General features: G+C 35.8%; 7 protein-coding genes across 12 annotated transcripts in view; 2 read left to right on the top strand and 5 right to left on the bottom strand.

The window, feature by feature from the left end:
- Positions 1–69: 69 nt before the first annotated feature.
- On the bottom strand, positions 70–2,894 carry LOC104802581 (acylpyruvase FAHD1, mitochondrial). The gene is made up of 7 exons (XM_010526243.2): positions 2,712–2,894; positions 2,063–2,228; positions 1,521–1,573; positions 1,119–1,181; positions 876–926; positions 680–797; positions 70–366 (listed from the first exon to the last, which is right to left on the bottom strand). Exons 1-7 carry the CDS (start codon positions 2,817–2,819, stop codon positions 254–256), a joined length of 672 nt encoding a protein of 223 aa, XP_010524545.1. The 5' UTR covers positions 2,820–2,894; the 3' UTR covers positions 70–253.
- Positions 2,895–3,364: 470 nt separating this feature from the next.
- On the bottom strand, positions 3,365–5,012 carry LOC104802579 (dynein light chain LC6, flagellar outer arm). The gene is made up of 3 exons (XM_010526241.2): positions 4,753–5,012; positions 4,121–4,226; positions 3,365–3,847 (listed from the first exon to the last, which is right to left on the bottom strand). Exons 1-3 carry the CDS (start codon positions 4,960–4,962, stop codon positions 3,765–3,767), a joined length of 399 nt encoding a protein of 132 aa, XP_010524543.1. The 5' UTR covers positions 4,963–5,012; the 3' UTR covers positions 3,365–3,764.
- Positions 5,013–7,688: 2,676 nt separating this feature from the next.
- On the top strand, positions 7,689–11,499 carry LOC104802578 (bidirectional sugar transporter SWEET17). Its single transcript, XM_010526240.1, has 6 exons — positions 7,689–7,792; positions 8,082–8,118; positions 8,232–8,442; positions 9,649–9,813; positions 10,933–11,052; positions 11,136–11,499. Exons 1-6 carry the CDS (start codon positions 7,759–7,761, stop codon positions 11,295–11,297), a joined length of 729 nt encoding a protein of 242 aa, XP_010524542.1. The 5' UTR covers positions 7,689–7,758; the 3' UTR covers positions 11,298–11,499.
- A 709-nt stretch (positions 11,500–12,208) lies between these two features.
- On the bottom strand, positions 12,209–13,700 carry LOC104802577 (DPH4 homolog). Of its 2 annotated transcripts, none has more exons than XM_010526237.1 (2): positions 13,573–13,700; positions 12,209–13,036 (listed from the first exon to the last, which is right to left on the bottom strand). In XM_010526237.1, the coding sequence occupies exon 2, from the start codon at positions 13,013–13,015 to the stop codon at positions 12,476–12,478; it is 540 nt and encodes a 179-aa protein (XP_010524539.1). In that variant the 5' UTR covers positions 13,016–13,036; positions 13,573–13,700; the 3' UTR covers positions 12,209–12,475. The 2 variants fall into 2 exon arrangements, with proteins under 2 accessions (XP_010524539.1, XP_010524541.1); XM_010526239.1 differs by having other exon boundaries at positions 13,584–13,700.
- Positions 13,701–15,069: 1,369 nt separating this feature from the next.
- Positions 15,070–19,099, bottom strand: LOC104802576 (ubiquitin-like-specific protease ESD4). 4 transcript variants are annotated; one of them, XM_010526235.2, is made up of 10 exons: positions 18,899–19,096; positions 17,818–18,781; positions 17,327–17,403; positions 17,147–17,240; positions 16,952–17,050; positions 16,515–16,604; positions 16,288–16,407; positions 15,878–15,981; positions 15,504–15,576; positions 15,070–15,383 (listed from the first exon to the last, which is right to left on the bottom strand). In XM_010526235.2, the coding sequence occupies exons 2-10, from the start codon at positions 18,610–18,612 to the stop codon at positions 15,321–15,323; spliced, it is 1,515 nt and encodes a 504-aa protein (XP_010524537.1). In that variant the 5' UTR covers positions 18,613–18,781; positions 18,899–19,096; the 3' UTR covers positions 15,070–15,320. The 4 variants fall into 4 exon arrangements, 2 of the variants coding, with proteins under 2 accessions (XP_010524537.1, XP_010524538.1); XM_010526236.1 differs by having other exon boundaries at positions 17,147–17,237; XR_770069.2 differs by having other exon boundaries at positions 15,357–15,383; positions 15,504–15,789; positions 18,899–19,097.
- Positions 19,100–19,312: 213 nt separating this feature from the next.
- LOC104802575 (DEAD-box ATP-dependent RNA helicase 1) lies at positions 19,313–23,645 on the bottom strand. 2 transcript variants are annotated; one of them, XM_010526233.1, is made up of 10 exons: positions 23,537–23,645; positions 22,705–22,854; positions 21,857–22,091; positions 21,467–21,721; positions 21,231–21,382; positions 20,886–21,063; positions 20,530–20,717; positions 20,223–20,427; positions 19,900–20,005; positions 19,313–19,629 (listed from the first exon to the last, which is right to left on the bottom strand). In XM_010526233.1, the coding sequence occupies exons 2-10, from the start codon at positions 22,839–22,841 to the stop codon at positions 19,481–19,483; spliced, it is 1,605 nt and encodes a 534-aa protein (XP_010524535.1). In that variant the 5' UTR covers positions 22,842–22,854; positions 23,537–23,645; the 3' UTR covers positions 19,313–19,480. The 2 variants fall into 2 exon arrangements, with proteins under 2 accessions (XP_010524535.1, XP_010524536.1); XM_010526234.2 differs by lacking the exons at positions 22,705–22,854; positions 23,537–23,645 and having other exon boundaries at positions 21,857–21,928; positions 22,009–22,082.
- Positions 23,646–23,804: 159 nt separating this feature from the next.
- The window catches only part of LOC104802574 (heat shock factor-binding protein 1-like), a 1,911-nt gene continuing 1,046 nt past the window's right edge, over positions 23,805–24,669 (top strand). The window contains exons 1-2 of the mRNA XM_010526232.2: positions 23,805–23,889; positions 24,597–24,650. Of these exons, the coding sequence (XP_010524534.1) occupies positions 23,887–23,889; positions 24,597–24,650 (57 nt within the window). The 5' untranslated portion in view covers positions 23,805–23,886. The remainder of the gene's footprint in view (positions 23,890–24,596; positions 24,651–24,669) is intronic.

Raw genomic sequence — 24,669 nt, 5'->3', positions numbered from 1 at the left:
AATTGAAGAACCTAACGAACACAATTGGTTCCTGAATCTATTTTAATTCGTAATAAAATCGCAAAGAACTACACAACCCATTATTTTTATTTAAATTTTTGTAAAAGGGATGAAAAATAAATCTTATCTGGGCCATGGGAATTCAATGGGCCCGAATAGGCCCATACACAGGCCCAACAACGACGTGCATTATGCAGAGAGAGAGAGAGAGAGAGAGAGAGAGAGAGAGAGAGAGAGAGAGAGAGAGAGAGAATTAGTTGAAAGGGTGAGGGCGCCTACCGACATCGAAGTGAACTTCAGAGAAACCAGTGATCCCAGCTGTTACCTTTTGTCCTACCTTCACGGGTCCAACACCTTCCGGTGTACCTTTTTTCATTCATCATTTTATACCAATCAGATTCCAAATTTATTCCTATTTTGTTTTTTTTTTCAACTTCTTTAAAATTAAAAAAGAAACCCATCAGAGTTTCGTTTTCACATGTTCATTGTTTGGATTGCAATGTATCCTCTATAGCCTGACTAATCAGATTCCTGTTCATCCACATAATTCCAAGTTCTCAGCTTCAGTTTATTATATACCGGATGGCAATATCCATCTACCTGCAAACTTGAATGTTGTTCATTCTATTCTGTACAGTATGATTTATCTCGAAAAAGGATAAGAGACGTATCGGTGTACCTGTCAAGATGACATCTCCCTCGAAAAGGGTCATGACAGAACTAATGTAGCTGATCAGAAACGGAATCTTGAAGATCATATCCTTGGTCGAACCCTTCTGTTTCATCTCGTCATCGACCTGTCACGAAAATATATTCAGCTTTCTGGCAATAGAACATGAAAAATGGCGACCCCCTGAGGAGAAAGTGGGCGAAACCTTTAGCCAGAGCTCCAGATTGTTGGGGTCTGGCACCATCGCCGTTGGCAGCTGATACAAGTTCAGATATCAGAAGAAGTTTTGGTTCTCATACAAACATCAACTCAATCAGACATACAAGATATTAAGTGCAACTTCGGTTAAGATATGTGATTAGACAGGACGGGGAGAAAAGGCATTGGATAAAAAAGAATTACATTAGTTCTAAGATGGTGAGGCAAGAGGCTTCAGATAAATACTTACAACAGAGCTTATAGGGGTGAAAGTGTCCTGTCCTTTGGCAAGTGTCCATGGTAGACCAGATGCCTAAAAAACAAATATATATACACACCCTCCAGTGTAAGTGACATATGATTAAGAAAAAGGAAACAAAAGTTCAAATTTTATGACAAAAATCCAAAGGGTGCCAAGAGTCCAAGACTTTGACAAGGGGAATTGATGTTTTGAAACAAGGAAATCAGTCGAAAACAGGGGACCAGGATTATAACATGAGACTAGTTAATTGCGGATACTGGAAAAGTGGAAAGTTCTGCAAAGGGCTTATGAAGACAAAATTGAAAGAAAGAGACCACAAGAATATAAGAAAATCAAAAGGAACATGCAAATCATAAAATGAAATCCTATAGACATCGAATGGATTTCTACCTTAGCAGAAGCTTGGATTTCCCTAGCAGTCATATCAAGAGCAACCGCATATCCTAGGGAACAAGAAAAACTGGAAACCATAAGAACAAAACACTATGCACAGACCATTTGCAGAGAAAAATTATGTTAGAATTCGGAAGACAGATATCAAACAACAACTACATGGTCTCAAAAGTGACAGGAAGGTATAAAATAAACCACAGTCAACATCACGGAACATACCATTACAACTTAAAAAAACTGCATTAGTGCATCCATATGTATATTCCCGTATATTGAAATGAACCTCAAAGTACATTTTTTTCTCTCGCTTGAATACGTTCAGCAGTGATTTCTGCTCTCAGAATTATCAAGAGTGCTGCTTGTGCGCATATATAGGCCTTATATCAATCAAACCAGTTAACTAAACCAAATCAAACAACTAGCAAAGCAATTCAGACAAAAATGAAGAAACTGAAAGAGACAGGGAAACCAAAATACAACCAACATCGACCAAGAAACTAAGTTTGAACAAAAAATTCCATGTTCGAAATGCAATCTACCTCCGATGTAATCCATGGCCATTGCTTCAGGTACATCCCTTGCTTTCTCCCCGATAACTACAGCGAGTTCCACCTCATGGTGAAGTGATTCCAGCGGATGTGGGATTTTAATTGTCCCTCCATTTTCCAAGTACGATGATGTTGGCTTTAAGAAGAGAACAGGTTCCTGCTTCGGATCCATTACAATGGAAATATCAGATTAATCTGGATAAACCAACATCAGAGGTTCCAGATAAATGGCAGTTTCTGTATATTTTTCACAAAAAAACAAGCAGAAAACGTAAACGGGGACAGATTTCTGCATCACAAATTCAGATGAAAACTAAGGCAACGTCCTAAACAGATTCCATGGAACACCTAGACACAAACTTTCTCAAGATATCACCAATTTCCCTCTGAGATATCCAATTTCTGTGGAAGCAATCGCAAACGCGAACCCGTCGATTTTAGCAATGGAGCTAGCTCTTGCTCCCGATTGGTGGCACCCAGAACAAAAACGCCGTACTAAGTGATTTACAGGGGAATCCATACGAGAAATTATGAGATTTTCTTCCGTCCACGTCGCGTACTGGGAGTTTCCTCCGTAATTTTCTCGGGAAACAAACATCAGGAGAGGAAGAGAAAAGGAATTGAAGAAGGAAGGAAGCACCTTGGGGACGGCGTTGCCCAGTTCTTTGGCGTGAGCGGCGTAGTTACGGCCGACGCCGACGATCTTCGTGCCTTGCGTGAAGAGCCTCTGAATCATCGATGTCGCCATTTCCGATCGATCCACCACAGTTTTGCTCTTTCTTCTCTCTCCGTCTTTTTTCCTTTTTTCTATTTTTCCTTACCTGGGAGAAGATTGCTGATTTTTTGCAATATGAACCCCCTTCAATCAATTAATTTACTCTTTCACCCACAAAATTTCATTTTCTTCGTTTCAGACCCCAAAAGTTCGAAAAGATTTATATACACACAAAAAATCTCTCAATCACGATTTTAATAACATCTGATCATCATTGAATAGAATCCGATGTAAAAATCGAATGGTTCTGATTTCTCTAGATCGGAAAATTGATTCTGAACTGAACCAATCCGAATAAATAGTTCTGATTTCTCTAAATCGAAAAATTGATTCTGAACTGACCCAATCTGAATAAAAAAATTACTAAAAAATCAAAAAATTATTCGATTTTTTATCAATAAAAGCCTCGAATCAAACTTAAGCCAAAATATAACATAACCGAATCGAACCACATTCGATATAAAAACTGAATGATTAAAATTTTTCTAAAATCAAAATATCGAAACTGAATATAACCAAACCAAAACCTGAGATGACCACCCTTAATCACAAGGTAAAACTTACAAACAAACATAAAAAATTTCAAATCCGTCAAACAAAAGATTCATAAGATTATATCTCTGGAAATGGGACCTAACCTGTATAGACCACCTTGCCTAAAGAAGAACACAACAACAAGGCATACCCAAAACGCCGATTTTCTAAAAGCTAAGTTCAAACATGATAACAGCAAGTGTAACACCAAATATAAACAGTCCAGGTTTGCATGAATGGTTCAATCTCATCTCATGCCGGAATTTGGTGAAGGCATACACACATACATACGTACAAGGACTAACTACAATGTGATCATGGGAACTCAGTGATGAACATTTCGTTTTTTTCTGCTCTTTTTACCGTTCTTCTCGTTCTTGGGTTTTAACCCGACTTGAACAGCAAAACCGCTTTCTGGTCGAGGTAAAAGTACACAAAATGGTTCGTCTCATGTGTTACATATGAACCTGCAAAAACAAAGGGGCATAACGATGAAAGATCATCGATACATTTACCTAATTTGATGGTCTGTGATTTCTATTAGAGTAGCATCATACAAATGAAACGTCATTGATACATTTACAATATCCATTCGCAAATCAGTAAGGATTCAAAGAAGCTAGAAAAGAACAATGCAAATTCGAATAACAGAGACAAAATCTCGCAAACCAGGTATTGCCATCTGGGATATTTTGGTATGAACCATAGTAACGAAAAGTTTATAAGAACGGGGCTTTTACCGAAGTTGCGACCAACGATGCAATGCCAAGTAACTCCATGCTTCTTGTCAAACTCCTTCTTTATATGCTCGGCTATATCCTTCTCCACACTGAACTTCTCAAATGCCTGTGAACGTAACCAAAGAAAACCAGAACATAAACACATTGGATGAAGTTTCCTGGCTGAAACTTGGAAGTATCTGGTTAAAGTTCAAGAAAGTTGAATCAAATGCTTCCCACTATGTTATGAACAACTGAAATTGACACTACACAAGTATAACAGAAGCACAGATCCACAACCTCTACAAAAATGCGGACATGTCGAAGTGGAACACTACCAAAGCTACAGCAGATCGAATCGTATTCCATATCCTTGAAAAATTGACGAAGGAATTCAGACTAGAAACCAAATCTAACTTCAGATAATCCGATGAGATTTAAAAAATGGGGCACATAAACTAAACATACTATAAAATCAAATCGAACTCAACTGCATAAGGATGAGTTAGACCAGATGTTCCGAGGTTCATCACTATGACTTGTACACTAAGATCGAAATCAAAATCCCAAAATTAGAAGAAAACCCAAACAGCAATCAGGGAAAAAAAAGATAAATAAAAAGAAGGACTTAGAGAGAGTGAGAGAAGCCTAACGGAGATGGCGATGTCGATAGCCTCCTTCTGCATACCCTCCTTCATGTCGGCACTTTTGATGACCGCTTTCTTCATCGGCGGGGAAGCAGGATTCAAAGAAAGTAAGCTCGCTGCTGTCTCCAGTGGCGGAGGTGCGGATCTCCGATCATCGGAGATACTTTTCGCCGCCGTAGCTCCGTAGATGCCCTTCTTCCTCAGCCCCTCGCTCATTTTTCTCTTCAATGATTTTCCCTTTTTTTTAAAAACAATTACTATTTTTTTCCCAGATGAAGAGACGAAGAGCAGCACACAGTACATTGCACACTAACGGCACGCATGAAACGATGTCGTTCTCTTAATGTTTCCAAAATTATATTCAATTCCCCATATTCTTGAAATTGTCACAGAGAGCCCAATGGTTGTACCACTACCGCAATACATCGTCTATTTACCATAATTCTGAAGGTAGTACAGCTAGGACACTTATTTTATAACATACATATTTTAAAAAACCGTATAATACGACCGTTCAACGTATTATTTTTATTTGAGAAACGTCTTTGCTACCATTGAAAATAGCTTAGAGTTAGATAAATTTAGGTTAAAATAGTAATATTCAAAAACTATGAGGTGTATTTTGTGAAATGGTGTAAGATGGCCTCGTTCGGGAATCATTTGGGCCATATATGGGCTGAATATGGTCCACAAAGCATGTAACTTCTTAACTCATATCCAAGATTGTCCAGTCAGGCCCATAATCAAATGCATGAGGCATTTTACTATTTTTAAAGAAAAATGTCTAAAAACAAAAATACTATTATACTAATATAATATCTAAATAAATATCAAAATTTTCTTAGTAGTTAAACAAACATTGAATTTGATTTTGGTCATCAATTGAACATTATTTATGTACTCTTGTCAACCATGTACATAAAAATTAAAATATTTCTACGGAAAAAAAAATTGAAATAGTTCTACCAAATCAAATATATTTGTGTTATCATTTACGGACCACAAAAATAATAGAAATTTAAAATCATTACATCCGTTAAAGTCAACATGCCATAATGAAGTTACCAGAAGAAATGTGTCGGAAAAAGTTTTGATTATTAAATATAATGAGAAATATATGGTAATCTTTTAATAAGGGGCTGGAATGGAAAAAATGTAAAATGTTGGGGTCAGTTGTGAAAGCACGTGATTCATACCCCGACGTGAGCTTTCAAGCAAATCGCTATAATGATGCCATCAAACGGGCCGATATTAAATAAATTTAAAAAATCACTCCACGTTATCCACAAATTGTTTTAGATAACCTTTTATTATTATCTATTACAATTAATATCTTATCTTTTACATTTAGTTGATTTTGCACATAAATAGATTCAAAATGTAATAGTTAAATTTTTTAAAAAATCGTATAACTATTGTTGTATGATTTTTTTTCTCTTATAAAATCGTATGCTCATAATTATACATATACTCATGCATACCTATTTGAACTCTAACACGTTACGATCATATAACCACAGATTTTGTAATGGATTTCAAAGATTTACGTTATTGGAATTAACAACCATCTATATTCTATATTTATGTATATTGTTTAATTTTTAAACAACCTGAACCGTCATTATTCAGATAATTGAACTACAAATCTTGACAATCCGACAATCACCGTGTTTACCGTCCACGTTTTGTATTTAAGTAACTAAATCTTTTTTGTTAAAAAAAAATTAAACCCATGATTAAATCGATATTATAGATTATAAAAGTCAGCAATTAGCAGAAAATGAAAAGAAATATCCAACAGGAAAAAGTAGAATACGGTAAGCACGACTGTACTTTGGGTTGACATCACATGGCACATGCTGTAGAAAAATAAAATGCGGAAATAAAATAAGACAAATAGAAAGAAACGAAATTACTTTTATTGCTACATCTCTTCTTCTTCTGGTTACATTATAATGAAAATGAACTACATATTTATAGGAAAATTAAGAAATAGAGTAAAAAGGAAATATAGACACAATGGAAACAAATCAGATACACAATATTTGGTATAATGATATTGTATCCATTATTATTCTCCATCATATCTCTAATCTTATTTTACTCCAATCATATATTCATTTTCCCACTTTAACATTCCCCCTCAAGATTGACTTTGAAAGAATGAAAAAAGTCAATCTTGAATCGATAATGCTATAAACCGCTCAGACATTTTCATTGTCTCAGGAAAAATTCATAAACCAAAATTTGTTCTTTTAGAGAGCATTAATCATTTTCAAATCACTTCGCTTGACTTTAAAGTTCTAGCTTTAACTCTTTTTGTCATAGCATCTTGCTTGATCTTAGAGTTTTTAGCTTTGACTTTTGTTTGTCATAGCACATCGTTTGAATTTGAATTTTTACTCTCCTTCAAACGATTTGGATATATGAACATCCAAAACGCTAAAGAAAGAAGAGATTAGAAAAAAAAAACATATAGTCCAGATCGCAACACTGCTCTGATACCATGTAGAAAAATAAAATGCGGAAATAAAATAAGACAAATAGAAAGAAACGAAATTACTTTTATTGCTACATCTCTTCTTCTTCTGGTTACATTATAATGAAAATGAACTACATATTTATAGGAAAATTAAGAAATAGAGTAAAAAGGAAATATAGACACAATGGAAACAAATCAGATACACAATATTTGGTATAATGATATTGTATCCATTATTATTCTCCATCATATCTCTAATCTTATTTTACTCCAATCATATATTCATTTTCCCACTTTAACATTCCCTACCATTTAATTAACAAAAAATGACCCGTCCATTTTGTGAATATTGAATTTATATAAACCCTAAAGTCATACATCCCCACATATTTTATAATTATTATTTTTAAAAAATAAAATAAGACAAAATGATTGATATAAGAATAAGGAAAGAAAATCACATTGTCTCTCTCTCAACCTAACTCGCCTCATTTCGGCTCTGTTCTCATTTTCGCCTTCCTTTGGAAAATATGGCGGACTTAAGCTTCTATGTCGGAGTCATAGGTAACACATATTTCCCTGTATCCGTCGTGCATGTGTGTGTGTATATACGCGGCTTTGTGTGTATATATATGTATATATATACACATATATATGTAAGAAAGTTTCTCAACATATATTTCAGAGAAAAATGCAAGTGTCTTATATATACATAATCCTCTATACACGGATAAACATGTATATGTATATGCGTGTATAAGCGCACATATTTCAGGTGTTTGAATCTAAATCATCAATTAAAATTCCTGAAATCTAATATGATTGCCTGTATTTGGACTTCATCTTAATGCAGGAAATGTGATTTCGATCTTAGTGTTCCTCTCTCCCGTGTAAGTTTCTCTCTCTCCCTCTATATATATATATAGATACATATACATATACATATATGTGTATTTCGGCGGATATAAAATAATAAAATCATTTTGGGTGGAGAATTTTGAAGGGAGACGTTCTGGAGAATAGTGAGGAGGAGGACGACGGAGGAGTACAGGAGCTTGCCGTACGTGTGCACGCTGTTGGGTTCGTCGCTTTGGACATACTACGGGATAGTGACGCCGGGCGAATATCTCGTCGCCACCGTCAACGGCTTTGGTGCGATTGTCGAACTCTTCTACGTCTCCCTTTTCCTCCTCTTTGTCCCTCCTCCTTACAAGGTCTGTCTTGTCTGTATCTTCTTTTATATATATATATATATATATATATATATATATATATATATATGGGGTAAACATTTTGGTTTTCGGTTCGGTTTTATTCGAATTTTTTCGGTTTTAGAAAATCCATATCTGTTCGTTTTTTTATGTTATATTGGTTCGATTCAATTTCGGTTTGAACATGATTTTTATGATAAAAATGGTTATTTAAAAAAATACGATTTTTTTTACAAAAAAAAATACGATTTTTTCTATTGTTTTTATATTTGATTTGAGTTTGATTTTTTTTTTGGTTGCAAAAATATGATAACCATTCACTTTTTATATGGGGTTTGTTTGATTATGATTACATGTTATTCGGTTCATATAGGTTTGATTTATGAATAACCGAACCTAATATGTATTCTAATATATATATATATATATATACACATAATGTATGTACATAGATAGAACTACAAGTAACTATGAAAAGATGGAATATACAAGCAGCTAGACAGGGGCGGATCCACTTGAAGATGAATGGGGACACTGTTGTGGATCTCATTGTTGTGAATTTTGAGTGTATCTTAAAACGTTATCTAACAAATCAAATAAAAAAATCTATATCTCCTATATTTTTTCCTTTTTTCTTCTTATTTTCCATTTTTAAAATTTTCTTTTTCTTTTTAATTAAAAAAATTATATCATATATTTTATTAATTTTTTTGTATTATATATATTTTTTTTTATTTTTTTGCCCCCGTTACAAAATTCTTCTGGATCCGCCACTCGCTAGAAGGACAAAGTGGTGATTTAGAGGGAGAGATTCTTCTAATCGTTAAAGAAAATATAAATTTATCTTTAATTTGTTATAGAAACTATATAATATATATTCGTTCATGAGTAGCTGTAAACTCAGGGCTTAAATGCTACATTTATAAATACAGGTCCGTATACTTTTTGATAATTAATGGGCATCTGAAGAAGGAGCATAGCTCAGATTTGGATCTGATTATAGCACATTCTTAATTATTCCGATTAGGGCTAATTAATTTGATTAGTTAATGCAACTTGTTGTTACACGATGCTAGGATGACGTGCACGTCACTTTTTTTTACATGTACAATGTATATGTCATATATATATATATGCGTAATCAGATTTTAATATAATCTATATGAAAAAAAAATTAACAATTGAAGGATTTTTCTTCTTCTTGGGCAGTTGAACACGGCCTTGTTGGTCGGAATGTTGAACGTGTTTTTTCCAGCGACTGCGATTGCGGCCACGAGAACCGCGTTTAAAGACGAGAAAACGCGTTCTCATGCCATGGGATTCATTTGCGCCGGTCTCAACATCATCATGTATGCATCTCCTCTCTCCGCCATGGTATGTTTTATCACACACACACACACACTCATATATATATATATATATATATATATATATGATTATTTATTTTAAACTTATATTTAGTGATTGATTGGAAAGGTTGTGTCTCGTTATTAATATATATATATATATATATATATGATCCTCTTGGTGTTTTTTTAATTAATTGTGTATTGCTTCCAAGCGAAAGCTAAACCCATTTGCAATGAGATAGGACCAATATATTTTTTAAAATAAAATTATTTTCTTTATTAACGACAGGAACGTTACTATTTATTTACGTTTTTGTGTAATTGTGGACCTTATATTTTTTTTATCATATAATAAAACAAGCCAGGTATATATACAGATTGTTTTGAAACGTTCTTCACATACTTTGTTTTTCTTTGATGCTAAGATAATTAAGTTTTATTTATATTCGTTCTCATCCTATTACATCATTTCGTATCTCTAGTTATATATATATATATTGCAGGCTAACATCTTATTATAATATTAAAAGTATACATACATACATACATACATACATACATACATACATACATACATACATACATACATACATACATACATACATACATACATACATACATACATACATACATAATCACATACATACATACATACATACATACATACATACATACATACATACATACATACATACATACATACATACATACATACATACATACATACATACATACATACATACATACATACATACATAATCGAATGCTTGGCTACTTATCAGAGGTCGTTATCGTGTATAGAGATCCGATCATCAACCACCACAACAATTTCGGCACGTGCATATATATATATATATATACGGCCATTGATGAATATATCATTTTACAACCACCGAAGTTGACATAAAGGGTTCAACTTCAACCATATCATTATCAGATATTTACGTACAAGACAATAACGTCAAGATATGAATACAAACAATAGAAATAAATCAGTAGGATTGTCATTCATATATCACTATATCTAATATGCACCTCACAAAATTTTATTCCATGGCCCTTTCCAGCTATAACCTAGGTCCGTCCATGCAACGTTTTATTTATTTTTTTTGATCATTTGTTGGGGTTTAAATAAATAATTCAGAAAACGGTGGTGAAGACGAAGAGCGTACGGTACATGCCGTTTTGGCTGTCGTTTTTCCTCTTCTTAAACGGCGCGATTTGGGCCATCTACGCTTCCCTCCTACACGATGTTTTCCTCTTGGTAAGCTCTCTATACATATATATACATATATATATATATATATATATTATTTATAAAGATTTAACGTAAAATAATTTGTGAAGGTGCCGAATGGGGTGGGGTTTGTGCTGGGGACAATGCAGCTCATTCTTTATGGAATTTACAGAAATGCCAAACCCATCAACCGCACACAAAGCATTGATGGTTTAAGTGATATTCCCGAAGATGAAGAAGCCCCCTCTCCACGTCGCCCTCTCCTCTCCTGACCCGACCCGACCCGACCCGACCCATTTCTTATAAATTAAAAAATTCGAGTATTTAGTGTTTTTGTGATATTTTTTTTAATATATTGTCGCTTATAAATATCATGTCTATTTCTTTTTCTATTTTGTTGGGCTGGTCATCCATGCTCGCTTGTATGCCAAGTTTTTTCTCTCCCTATTTTGTGATCGTTTCTATGTTATTTTATTATGATTTTGTTAGTGTAACCATAAACTCACGCCAAGAGGAGTACGAATTAGGGCTGGACACAAATACCGAAAATTGGATATCCGTTACCTACTTATCTCGCGGATATCCGATTTTAGGATACTCGTAATTTTTAAATCCAAATCCAAATCCGAATTTTTCAATATCCGTGAATCCGAATCCAAATCCGGATAATAGAATTTTTAAAATCGGGTATCCGCAGATACCGACTAGTATGATTATAAATAATTATATCTTATATCTATATAATATTGTTATAAAATATAATTATTTTAGGTTAAATAATTTCACATTTTTTAATATTATCTAAAAAACTAAATTTATTATTATCTATCTCTTTTTATCTCATATTTTTATCGTAATTCATCTATTTTTATAAATATATCTTTATTTTTTGAAAATTTTATATATAAATATTGTTGTTTTTTTTTAAATAAATCCGAATCTAAATGTCCGTGAGTACTCAATCATTATTTCGAAAATCTGTATCCCGGATGTTCGTAAATCCCAAATTCTGAATACAAATCTTATAATTAAACACCCGAATTTTTCGGATCCAAATCCAAATATCCTAATTTTTCCCGGTACCTACCTTGCCACGCCTAGTATGAATGGTGTTTCTTGTTGTACGGACTGGCTTTGGGTCAAGTATTGGGCTAAAGAGTCGTATAATAATGTCTTCGGCCCATAATTGAAGCCCATGTTGGATGATTCTCTTGGCAAAGTATATTCATACAATGAAACAAACCCAGGCCATGACATACATTGGTAAAACTATCGTCCCAAGAGTCAGAATCTTCATATCCTAATCAGTAATAACCGCAAACGCTCATCTGTTACAAGGATGATGATGATCTTGAAGCAGAATCTTCATATCTGAATCGACCCAGATGATTACATTGATAACAAATTATCATCTTGAAGCGGCCTTAGTGTCTTGACATGACGATATTCATCATGCTCCAAGAGGTATGGTCGTGTCTGAATCAATCCACATGCGGACTTTCAGAGAACAAGACCCACAAGGAAGAACAACAGAGGCAGTTAACTCACCCGGTCTCCTAACGTGAACGCAGCCGTCGCCTCTTGACAACTCAAATCCCATCGTTTCTAGCTCGGATGAATCAACGGAGAAGTAATCGCCACATCGGCACTGGTAATAGAGCTCCAAGACCTCTCCTCCTTCTCCGCCATTCTCCACCGCCATATCCTCTATTCTGATCTCATCTGCAGTAACGCCATCTTCTTGTCTTGAAGACAGAAGATTGTAGTTGTAAACTGCACGCTGATTAGCGTCTCCAAGGATTTCCCATGCCTTTTGGATCTTCAGGAATCTGTCGTCTGACGACGTCTCGTGGGAATTGGTAAGTTTGTCGGGATGAGAATGTAGGATGGCAGATCGGTAGCTTGCCCGGATCTCCTCATAGCTTGCATCTTCTCTCACAGAGAGTATGTCGTAGTGAGTTTCGTGAAGAGGGTTTTCGCCAAGAAGCATGATTGTTGAATTGAATCCCCCCTTTACCAAAAAAAACATAAACATCAAATCAATCACTTGCTAGGAAGAATGGCAGATAGACAGATTCATACTATACACACTCCCAATACCAACATCATAAGAACTTTGTTTAACGTTTTCTGTAGCATTTATCTAAAACCACTGAGGAATTCACCCTTCTGAACTTAAACTGTATCTGTAATCAGAATTCAGTACTTCACCGCAACGAAATCTTAGATTACACAGCATTACATAGATCAAAATTTTAGATAGGTGGGATAAAGAAGATCAATCCGTGATGCAGAGAATGTAAATCCGTCTCAAACTATTGCCTGGAAATCAAAATTCCCACAAAACCCTATCGATTTCGAGCAAATTCAGATCTCACTTTTGCTCTCGACCGATTCCGATGAAATCGAATCTCGAGAAGAACCAGCGGAGATATAAGAGCTCCGAAATCTAAAAGACTAGTGGCGATCAAGGCCGGAGAGGCGGCAAAATGCCGGAACCGAAATTTACAGCGTTCGCGAGGAAGACGAAGGAAAGAGTAAGCCTACCGGAAACGCACAATGAAATTAAGCCACCGGAGAATTCGGCATCTGACGGCGGCGAATAGGAAAATATCGCCGGCGGGGGTAAGGCGGCAACGGGGGAGAAAACCAAATCGGTGAACAGCAACCCAAACTCGACTCAACTCAAACACCATTATTACATTACTTCGCGTTTTTATAGTTGGGCCCAGAGGTTTCCATTATTACAAAATCGTATGACATTTACGACAAATTTCCTTTTTATCCCAAAGTTTTTAATATGGCTTGCATACTTCTTTTGCTGAGGGATAACCATTTCGTGTTCAATCCGATTTTGGTTATATTTGAATTGGATTATTTTAGGTTTTAAAAAAATTACGATAATTCAATTCTTATATCGAATTTGAATAATTCTATTTTGATTTAAATTTGATTTTTATTATTAAAAATATCTATTTTCATATGAATTTTTATTTTTTTTGGATTATTTTTATTCATTCCGAATTCAATTTTTTTTGGGATAATTCCATTTAAAACCCTATACTTTTCTCTCGTCGCAATTTAAACCATGTACTTTTTTTTTTATCCAAAAAAACATTGTACTTTTAAAAATTGGCAAATAAAACCCTGAACGAAAAAATATATTATTTAATGCTGACATGGCATCCTAGTCATCTGCAACATCATCAATCCCTAATATTTAATAATATTAATTAATGCAAAATAAAAATAAAATAATAAAAATAAAAATAAAATTTTAAAAATTATACACATACATATATAATGAAATGATATATATATATACACATATATAAACATATTTATATATATACACACATATATATAATACATATATTTTGGATCAAAAAAAAGTATATAGTTTAAATTGAGACGAGAGAAAAGTAAAGGGTTTTAAATGAAATTATCTCTAAAACATATAATAATTATACACATATATAGATATATATGTATCATATGTATATATATGTATATATGTATATATAAATATATTTATATATGTATATAATTTTAAAATTTTTATAAACATATTTATATATGTGTATAATTTTATGAATATATATAATTTTTAAATTTTTATTTTTATTATTATTATTTTATTTTTATTTTTTATTAATTAATATTATTAAATATTAGGGATTGATGATGTGGCAGATGACTAGGATGCCATGTCAGCATTAAATAATATTGTTTTTCGTTCAGGGTTTTATTTGCCAATTTTTAAAAGTATAGAGTTTTAATTGCCAATTTTTAGAAGTACAATGTTTTTTTGGATCAAAAAAAAGTATAGGGTTTAAATTGAGACGAGAGAAAAGTACAGGGTTTTAAATGGAATTATCCCATTTTTTTTTATTTAAAAAAAAAACACAATTACTGGATTGCAATGATTCGAATCGAATCGATTCAATTATATAAATATATTAACCAAATTATAGAAATGCTTCAATTTGAAGTTGTAGTATTTTAGAATAAGATAATTTGACTTTATCTAACAGGACAGGAGTAGAGATCCAAAAGCTTTCATTTGTTGTTGGGATCGACACAAGCCAAACCCAAAGCTAAAAAAAAAAAATAAAAAAAAAATCCAATAACAAAAAAAAAAAACTATTGTTATAAGTTGTATATGAACTCCTACAACATCAAACATTCACTGGCCTTATCCTCCGTGGCTTTTTTTACCCTTTTTGCTTTGAAGCTGAAAGCATCACTACCCCAATACCCAAAAAAAAAAAAAAAAAAAATCTTCAAATGCAGCTTCAGTCGGCTCGCAGTCTAAGAATTTCCTTTGCGGTTCTCAACCTGAAATATGGCATGTGCTCCTGCAAGGATTGAACAAACATATATATAAAAAAACAAAACATTCATATGCTTATATCCCTTTGGTTGATATAACCAAGAGCTTAAAATGTGAGAATTTCAATGTTTTGACTATGAGTTACCTGTCTGAAATGCAGTCCGAGACCTCGACTGTAGAAATCTATGTACTTGAGCATAAACATCCCACAGTCGTATCTGAGCCAAGAATACATTCATTCATCAACCAACAGATAGATACTCAAAGCATATGAACATTGAAAACCTCCAAGAAATATCACTATTAGCTGTGCTTGATTGATTGGTGGACAGATCAAAGGTTTTTGGCTATTCCTTTCCCAAGTATGCTGCTCCTTTCATAAAATCAAGACAACATTTTTCTCTTTCATAGTTCCAACACTGGGCTTTACCCTGCCTCATAAAACCAAACAGTTTTCGAAACCAGAAAGAGTTTGAATGATCCTACACTACACGATAAAATCGCACAATAGTTACGTACCCATTATGCTGCTGAGGAAGATCCTCCACAAATTCCATTTCCCAGGAACTAACGTCGACGTCTTTCCCCCTCTTGTCTTTCGCTTCGTCCACCAAGTACTTAGCCTGAACCACATATTGGTCTCCGAGTGTCAGTAAGAACAACTAGGCAAGAGTTGTTTCATCAAGAAGCATATAAAGATACGACTAAACACCGTCATTCCAGAGCAACCGCCAGAGACATGAGATACAATAAATCGATTTCAATTCAGAAACAGTTTCCTATATTTGCTGGTTCACTTCTATGGGTAGTTATGATGATCAAACAATTGGCTGTACTTCAAAAGGACAGAAGGATGAAGGTGGTCAATCCTCTGGATCAAGTTCCCCCCCCCCTGATACCTTAGCCGAGACAGAGAGCGGATATTTTACCAGTGCATTCAAAATTATGGGATCGATTCCATTTAGCGAATCGAGATACTGAAACTTGCGGTCTCGATTATTAATAATTGCCAAGGTCCAATGCACACCTCGGTGAATGGGAACAAATATCTGCACAGAGAAAAGGCTGGTTCAAACGTAAATAAACTGGACTAAATTCATTAACTTGAATAACTTCACAAAGAATAAACAAAAATGCAAGAGTCTGAAAAGCTTACCTTGTCACAATCAATGAGGCAATATCCCAACTTCCTCTGTGTAGTCCATCTCCTCACAGCTTTGTAATTGTAACCAGCATTGCTTACTAGCTGGACAATTTCAATTAGAAGAAAATAAGGTTATCAGAAATCCATAGGAGTCATAAATGTGTATAAATGAATCACAAGTTTTTGGTATTAAGAGTGACTCATTGGATTCAGATGCCTAGACTATTGTGCATTTCGGGAGGAAAGAGAATGGAAAATAAGAACACTGTGGCCGCAACGATTTAATACTTTTATCCAAAAACATTTCAAGTGTATAAAAAAAGAAAATATATATCTTAAAGCACACCACTTTATGTATTTACTACCAGAGGCAACCGAAAGTACGAGATGAGACAAGGCAACAGAGATCCAGACCTGTTTAAAGCAAGGGAGCAGAGAAGAAAGCAAACCTTCTTGTAAAAAAATGTACTGAAGAAATGACATTTCAAAAACTTTCGAGGCTCTCTAGTTTCTCTTTCTTTTAGCAATTCAAGATAGACGTTGATGACCTACAAAACACATTATTAGTAAATCAGAAAATACACATGATCTACAACACTAAATATTTAACAGAACATGATGGACGATAAATGATGGAGGACTACCTCATCGTTCAACCATGAAGTCGGTGTAAGGCACTGTAGAACTTCTCCGGTGATGTCAATATTGGAGTTTTCATGAGTAACCAAGACCTTCCTTCTGAAGAAAATAGACACTTTCAATCAAAATTCCTAAATCACTCAAAACAAGCAACAGGCTAGAGTAGAGCTTCTTAACTGACGTACCGATTTCTAGTAGAGAAAGCACGTTGGACTTCTAATTCTTCCTCATCAGTAAGAGGTATAAATGGTTCACGAGGCACCTTCAGAGAATCAATACAAAACAGAAGAAGCATGACAACGTCAATAATAAGAACATGAGATAACTTTGTAACAATATGCTTTACAGACAGAAGCCATGGCGATAAGAACATGAAAACAAAACATGTAATATATAATCATCATCATCATCAACGATACGCTAAAACTAGGGGTGCGGGGCTATAAGCTGAGATCACATCCAAATGGCAGTCAAGGCAAAAGAATATTGCATTGACAATTTAAAAGATAATAACAAAATCCTGTATTTCAGCCACACTATGCCAAGGCAACAAATACAGAACTCCAAATTTTCAATTGTAAAGTCAATAACAGTTGGTAAAACACACGCATTTAGAGAAGGAATCCAAAGAAAAACCGATACAGGGAAAATTTCCAGTAAGAAGAGTAGGAATCACCTCAACAGCCTTTTCCGCTGGCTTTTTCAGAGAATGTGACTCACGTAGGTGAGACAACCGCTTTTCATTTAACACAATCTCGAAACTTAGTGCTTCCAACTTCGATTTCCGCCTCTCTACGCTCTCCAGAAGCTTTTTGTATGCTTCAAGGCCTGAAGAATCCTCCACTTCTCGATTCAAAGACAGTGAATCCAACATCTTGCCAGCATCATCTATTCTCAGGTTGTTACCATTGTCAACATCAGTAATGCCCGAAGAAGAAGACAGCTTAACATTCGTCTCCTCCAACAATTTTTCCCTACCAACTTCAACCACTTCAACTTCTTCGGTGTTTGAATCTTCGGAAATTGCATCCTTTTCAGATTCATCGTCCAAATCCACCACTTCCTTATCCTTTTTATAATACCTCAATGCATCCAGTGCGGTTTTCTTTGCATCATCATACTTGCGCCGGAAAACACTGCCCGTTTCACGATCAATCTGGTCTTTCTCACAGAAATCATTAGATTTCACCTTTCTTTCTTGTACTGAAGATCGACCCAACAATCCGAATCTGAGAAATCCTCTGCTAGGGGCGTGAACCTCTCGCTTAAAGGGGGCTTTCGCGTCAGGGTACCTGGACATTCTCGAGACTGTAATGTTTGAAGAAGGAACTGGCTTGTCCGAATTTGCCTGTATACCAAAGGAGAATCTCCGTTTCTTCGAGGTGTGAAAATATGATGACGGGATCGTCGTTTGGTGATTCAAGCTCCAGCATTCGTCGCTTCGCTTGCGGTTACTCGCTAAGGCAACCATCTGCAATCGAATTCGGCTCAAACAGGAAAACTAACAAACCCTAGAAACAGGGAAATCCACGGAAGAAGAACCATAACAAGGCAAATCCCAGGACACCGAATTAGGGTTTTGCAGAAGCCCCAGGAATCAGAGCGAACGTCAACAACGCAATAAACGATAGAAATGTACCCTGAAAACAATCGAAAACAAAGTAAAAAAACCGAACAGGAAATTCTGGGGGACAAATACGAAACTTTTTGCAGAAGAGAGGACAATAAGAGTTCCCGCCTTGGAGAAAAATCATTACCTATGCACGTAAAACTTGGAGATTTTCTGACCTCCGGAATCCTCCGATCTATGAAGCTGAAGATTAACAAGATACCAAACAATCAAATTCCGAGCTGTTTCTCTCACTTTTTTTTCTCGGAAAGAGAAGGATTTTCTATTTCGTGTTTGGGGGAGTGGGAAAATTAATTTTCTTTCCGCCTTCTCTTTTGGAAAGAAGCTTTAAGGCAGCAGACTCGCACTTCCATATGGTGTGCCAAAAACAATTAAATGAAAAAACGGTTGCGTAAAAAATATATTATTTTACACCATGGTGTACATATACATATATATATATATATATATATTGTACATGTTCTCGTAGAGATTATATATAACAATTTTCTCAATCTATTAGATGACAAGGTGACAACAAAAATTAACAAAGATTGAAGTGTAAATAAATAAATAAAAATTAAAGGGTTTATAGTTATCGAAACTATGATGAATACAATCTGCCAATGTGAAGAATATAGCTAATCTAACACCTCAAATACATAAATTTACAAAGACAAACAAGAACACAGAGATGAAACTCGCGGCTTATAACAGCGTTTGGACAAATCTATGATCTCTCTTCCGACACCTGAGGAGCTGCTGTTCTGTTCCTCTTCTTTTGGCTGCTTCCTGTTCTTGACTTGCTATTAATAATGCCGCCGTGCCTTCCTTTCCTTGGTGCTTCCGATTCAACAGACTCCTTCAGCTTCTCTAGAGCTGAATGATTTATATCAGAACGAAAAGGATGATTATTAGGGATTTTTCTGTTTTCGGTTTCATGGTGGTTTTGATGTTGATGTCTATTAAAACCCGTTTCTTTTATTACCAAAGCCAATGATCGAATCCTGTAGAACTAAATACAGGGTCTAAATCCGAAAACCTACAGCTAAAAACCATTGACCACTCTGGTTCTAAACCTAAAACTCAAACAATGGACTTTGGATTCATTAGAGATCAAACGTATGGAAATGGCTGAGAAATTATTACCGGGTGCGAAAGTAGCACGGATATCGTCGATTGAACTGGACGGGATTGAATAGTCTGGACAAGAATCATTCCCAGCTTTCTTCAGAATCTTCTTGAAACGACTCACCTGAAAACATATCCAATAGACCACATGAAACTGATTTCTTCAAAGTCATGAACTTGGGCACATAAAAAAATCTAAAGAACCAAATAAACAGCTTGAGAAAAGTCCTAAATGATTATCCTAGGGATCTCCCTCTAGCCTGTGTTGATAAGATCAAGAACAGATTCACACTCGAGGGGGAAAAAAGAAATGGCAGAAGAAAACATGAATTTATTCTCACCTCGCGCTTATCTAGCAATGTGAAGCAGCGGCCAGACTGTCCTGCTCTGGCAGTCCGTCCAGCACGATGAATGAAGGTCTTAGCAAAGGGGGGCATATCATAGTTAATGACATTCTTCACCCCTTCAACATCCATCCCACGTGTAAAAGCATCGGAGGCAACAAGCACCTGTATATCGCCTTTCCTGAAGGCCTTTAGTTCCTTGCTGCAGTAATAGTGGGTCAGTAAAGTAAGTTTGGTATTAAGCATCAAAGACATGATGATGATGAGTGGTGGCTAGTAGAGTATAAAACCGAAAATATATCACCTTCGAACTGATTGGTTCAGACCACCAGAGTATTCTTTCGCTTTTATTTTTGAGTCACCGAAAAAGTTGAGTAACTTGCATAGCCGGCGAGTAGTCTCTACAGAGGATGTGAAAATGATGCACTTTTCACCTTCCCATGTTTTTAGAAGAGCCACCAAATATACTGGCTTGAGCTCAGTTTCACAAATCTGTTAAAAGGCATGGAGGAAGGTGAGCTTTAACAACAGAGTTCTTCAGTGCCACAGACAATTCTGTTTTTAGATAGAAATTTGAAGCGGATAGAAGTCACTCCATTTTCCAGTATTTTCAACATTTCCCAGTAGCAACAAGGGTTATAGAGTGAACAAATGCATTACCAATTTGTAGCATTCCAGCTTCTCTGGAAGTTTATATCGGCTTTCTCCAGTTGTCAAGAACAAGGGATGATGCAGGTCAAGCTGAATTAGCTTGCTTGGATCTTGCGTTAATGTGGCTGACAATACAATCTTCACAAGCCTTGGGAATGGTTTACCCTTGAATCCTCTCGCTATACTTCTGAAAATTTGAAGCAAGCATTTTCACCAAATACACAACAGATGTTAAAAGATTTTTAGATGGTTCCGTGTATAACATTTCCATTTGCTCTTATCACATCACAATGTGAAAAGTACTAGAACAAAAGGAAGAAACAAAAATCAAAAGTAGTTTTTGATGGAACTCACTGCCTATGGAACGTTCTCAAATAACCAAAAGAGGAAGGTGATGCTGCGGAAGTTGGAAACGGGTTCTCATCGGAACTCTGAGTAAGTTTAAGGACAGCAGGTAGCCAGGATTGATATGCCTCCCTGAGCAATCTGTCAGTTTCATCAACAACCTGGAACAGTACGAGTCATCAATCATGTTGCTGTGTGTGTAATGGAGTAAAAAAAAGAGACAAAAATTTGGATATTCTTCGTACAAGGTAACGCAAATGCTCAAGGGTGAAGCCCTTGGTGTTGTGGATATGGTCCATCAGCCTTCCTGGTGTTGCCACTAATATGTCCACTGCACTTTCAAGACTCTGTGATGAATCCTCAAAGTCATAGCAAATTCCAGCTTCAAGTTTAGGCTTTTTAATGAGCTGTGAAATCTCGGTAGCAATTGAAGATTGACCCACAGCTGAACCAACAGATAAGCCCACAGCTGGTGCTATAGCATTGAACACATCCTTAACCTAAACCCAGGATGGTCAACAAGGAAGATTTCAGTACGATGTGCTCGAGAAATCAAGTAGTGCCCACAAAATAATGAATCTAGTGCATGAAAACTGGCGGATCAGAGGTTCTTGTTTGACAGAGGAGGTACCCACCTGCAAGGCCAAATCACGAGTAGGCAATACAACTAAGGCCCGGAGACATCTCACTGGACGAGATGCTAGCATCTGCACAATAGGTAAAGCATAAGCCAATGTCTTCCCGCTTCCTGTAGGTGAGTTAACACATATGTCTCTTTCAAAACCACCTGGCCCCAGTGTCTCGTGCCAGACCGCAACTTGCACAGGAAAAAGCGAAGAGATTCCCATGTTCGTCAATGCCTTATTCAACCTATCACATTGGAAAAGTATCGCTTATTTCTACGAGAGATCAAACAATCACCCAGAACCAAAATACACCAAGAAAACCTACGATACATGTGATACGTATCCTCTGTTACCTGGTAAAGAGTACACCGCACATTACTAAAACTCAGTATAGTAAAATGTACCCATCAAACATGAAACAGGGCATATCTATATACACGCTAACATGCCTATACTAGAAGGCAGTTTGAAAACTTGCGACTCTCAAATATTCTTTTCAAGTTTTTACCCACTAAGAAGACAACATAAGACACTGTAACACCAAAGAACTACGTAAAACTTGATCCAAACAACAAACTCTCAGCCTAAAGTCGGAAACTTTCAGCACGATAAATGATGGAGGACTACCTCATCGTTCAACCATGAAGTCGGTGTAAGGCACTGTAGAACTTCTCCGGTGATGTCAATATTGGAGTTTTCATGAGTAACCAAGACCTTCCTTCTGAAGAAAATAGACACTTTCAATCAAAATTCCTAAATCACTCAAAACAAGCAACAGGCTAGAGTAGAGCTTCTTAACTGACGTTATATACATTGAATCAAAATCATCTGCCAGAGAAGTGCAGTTGTAATGTTACCTCGGGTCAAGGGAAGGGAGGGTGTCGAGATTGCAGCTTTCGATGCAACTTACGTCGACCGGAGCTCGCATCCATGGAACCACCGCATTTGGTTTTAAAAATTGTTTCTGAGGCGAGTCTGAAGCTTTCGGGTTCATACTCGAATACTCTCTGAGATATATAACAAGATGAGGAAAACAAGTTTATGGAATTTTCAAGAATTTTCTGTAATCTTTGGGAAACCTCTAAATCTGATTCAAGTTGAATTACCAAACAGAATCAATCAATGCACTCATGAAGTTGAACCCTAGTGGTCGAAACTTTTCACAAAGCCAAAACAGGAACATCAGACAGAAGGAGAAATGAAACACACAAAACTTTCGATGCCACTCTCACATGAATTGAAAACGATGAATTCACCCAAATTTTCACCACCTATAAATTCTGTTCAAAACAAGATAATTTGTCACCAAAAGCTACATTCTTAGAACGCCATGAGATCCATAATCCGAGAAAACATAAACCAATACCAAGTATACTGATTTCGTTAAATGTATTCCTCACTTGGAAGACAAATCTTCCAGGTCGATAACTTAAAATTATACTTTCAGGCATTCTCATCCATCAATGACAGCGTCTGAACTCGACAAGAGCCGACATGCTCATCGTTAACCCACAAATCGACATGTACGATAAACCAAAAAAATCAAAATTCAGACACCCAGATCGTACTGTCGACTCACCGATACAGACGTTCATTGCTCAATCAAGTAACGAAAACAAGAACGGACAACAGAAAACTCAGGCAATTAGCCATTAAAAGAGAAATCATAAGAACAAGTTGGGAACTTACCCGAGATTATAAGAGAGGGCGGAGAAGATGGAGAACGGCGACGCCGACGAGCAGATCCAGTGGTGGGTTTAGGGTTTAATCGCTTAGTCCTCTGCCTTTTTTTTTGTCGTTGCTTTTTTTTCCAGTTTACACAGCGAGTGAATACTATTACGGTATTACCCTTGTCTACGTGGCGGACTTTTTCTTTTTTGAGAAGTTTTTAATTACATTTAAGCCCCTAAACTTTTATATATATATATTTTCTTCTACTATTGCCGGGGAGCCATTTGTCTCTACCCCCCGTCCGTCGTCTCCTCGTTACTCTGCTGAATTCAAATTCTTCGTTGTTCGATCAGACGAAAAGCCCTAAAATGGTATATCTCTGCTTCTCTCAACCTTCATCAGTTGTTTGTTTTCTCTGAAATTACTGTTATTTCTTCTTCATTTCATTCGAATTCATGTTATCGTGTTTGGTTCCATTTCTGGGGCTTCGGACCTATCGCCAAACATATGCGAAATCTGCGGATTTTCGGTTGAATTTTGGGTTAGGTTTCGGAATTTTTTTTATTTGAATGTGTACTATTCAGTAGCATGTATGTATGGATCTTTGAATTAGATTTAGGATCGTTGTTTTGCTACATAGATTTATTTTGAAAGTTTGAGTTTTTTAGGCTTTGTTCTAGAGTAAACCCAGTGTCAGTAACCTCGAGATCTGATTGAGTTTCCAGTTGAATCTCTTGCCTATTTTTGAAACTGGTTTCCCCTTTGTTGAATTTGGTTGATGAAACCTTCTCGTTGAGATATCCAAGTGTCTGGTTCATAGAATAATATATGGGAACTGAGATAGTGTAGCAAGCATTATGTGTCTGCAATCTTGGTGCTTGCTTATAGGGAAGAACATTGAAGTGTTCTTATGATTTGGTTCTTTTTGCCTTAAATGGATTTCTTCATGTAAGATAGTAAATCTCACCATTCCGAAGTATGCATCCATGTCGATAGTGCTATGGAGTTATGTTGGGCACGACATTTTTCGTGTTTTTTTTGTCCACAAGTTACTGCTTTTTCTTCTTCTTTCTGATAGGATGGACACGATTCCGAGGATCCTAAGCAAAGCACTGCCGATATGACTGCATTTGTGAGTACCCCCCCCCCCC

This window comes from Tarenaya hassleriana, unplaced genomic scaffold, assembly GCF_000463585.1.
Source record: "Tarenaya hassleriana unplaced genomic scaffold, ASM46358v1 Cleome8, whole genome shotgun sequence".
NCBI lineage: Eukaryota > Viridiplantae > Streptophyta > Magnoliopsida > Brassicales > Cleomaceae > Tarenaya > Tarenaya hassleriana.
This window is presented reverse-complemented; position numbering and strand designations above follow the sequence as displayed.

Excerpts from the sequence above, each read along its gene's own strand:
- LOC104802581 (XM_010526243.2), bottom strand. The coding sequence starts at position 2,819 with ATGGCGACATCGATGATTCAGAGGCTCTTCACGCAAGGCACGAAGATC. Across the intron at positions 1,182-1,520 it reads AAATCCAAGCTTCTGCTAAG|GCATCTGGTCTACCATGGAC; the intron begins GTAGAAATCCAT and ends TTTGTTTTTTAG. Across the intron at positions 367-679 it reads GGGAGATGTCATCTTGACAG|GTACACCGGAAGGTGTTGGA; the intron begins GTACACCGATAC and ends GAATGAAAAAAG.
- LOC104802578 (XM_010526240.1), top strand. The coding sequence starts at position 7,759 with ATGGCGGACTTAAGCTTCTATGTCGGAGTCATAG. Across the intron at positions 8,443-9,648 it reads TTGTCCCTCCTCCTTACAAG|TTGAACACGGCCTTGTTGGT; the intron begins GTCTGTCTTGTC and ends CTTCTTGGGCAG. Across the intron at positions 11,053-11,135 it reads TACACGATGTTTTCCTCTTG|GTGCCGAATGGGGTGGGGTT; the intron begins GTAAGCTCTCTA and ends TAATTTGTGAAG.
- LOC104802575 (XM_010526233.1), bottom strand. The coding sequence starts at position 22,841 with ATGAACCCGAAAGCTTCAGACTCGCCTCAGAAACAATTTTTAAAACCA. Across the intron at positions 21,383-21,466 it reads TTGAGCATTTGCGTTACCTT|GTTGTTGATGAAACTGACAG; the intron begins GTACGAAGAATA and ends GTACTGTTCCAG. Across the intron at positions 20,428-20,529 it reads CTGAACCAATCAGTTCGAAG|CAAGGAACTAAAGGCCTTCA; the intron begins GTGATATATTTT and ends CTATTACTGCAG.
- LOC104802577 (XM_010526237.1), bottom strand. The coding sequence starts at position 13,015 with ATGCTTCTTGGCGAAAACCCTCTTCACGAAACTCACTACGACATACTC.
- LOC104802579 (XM_010526241.2), bottom strand. The coding sequence starts at position 4,962 with ATGAGCGAGGGGCTGAGGAAGAAGGGCATCTACGGAGCTACGGCGGCG. Across the intron at positions 4,227-4,752 it reads CTATCGACATCGCCATCTCC|GCATTTGAGAAGTTCAGTGT; the intron begins GTTAGGCTTCTC and ends TTACGTTCACAG. Across the intron at positions 3,848-4,120 it reads CATCGTTGGTCGCAACTTCG|GTTCATATGTAACACATGAG; the intron begins GTAAAAGCCCCG and ends TTGTTTTTGCAG.
- LOC104802576 (XM_010526235.2), bottom strand. The coding sequence starts at position 18,612 with ATGGTTGCCTTAGCGAGTAACCGCAAGCGAAGCGACGAATGCTGGAGC. Across the intron at positions 15,577-15,877 it reads CTTCCTCAGCAGCATAATGG|ATACGACTGTGGGATGTTTA; the intron begins GTACGTAACTAT and ends TTCTTGGCTCAG. Across the intron at positions 15,384-15,503 it reads TCGGACTGCATTTCAGACAG|GAGCACATGCCATATTTCAG; the intron begins GTAACTCATAGT and ends CAATCCTTGCAG.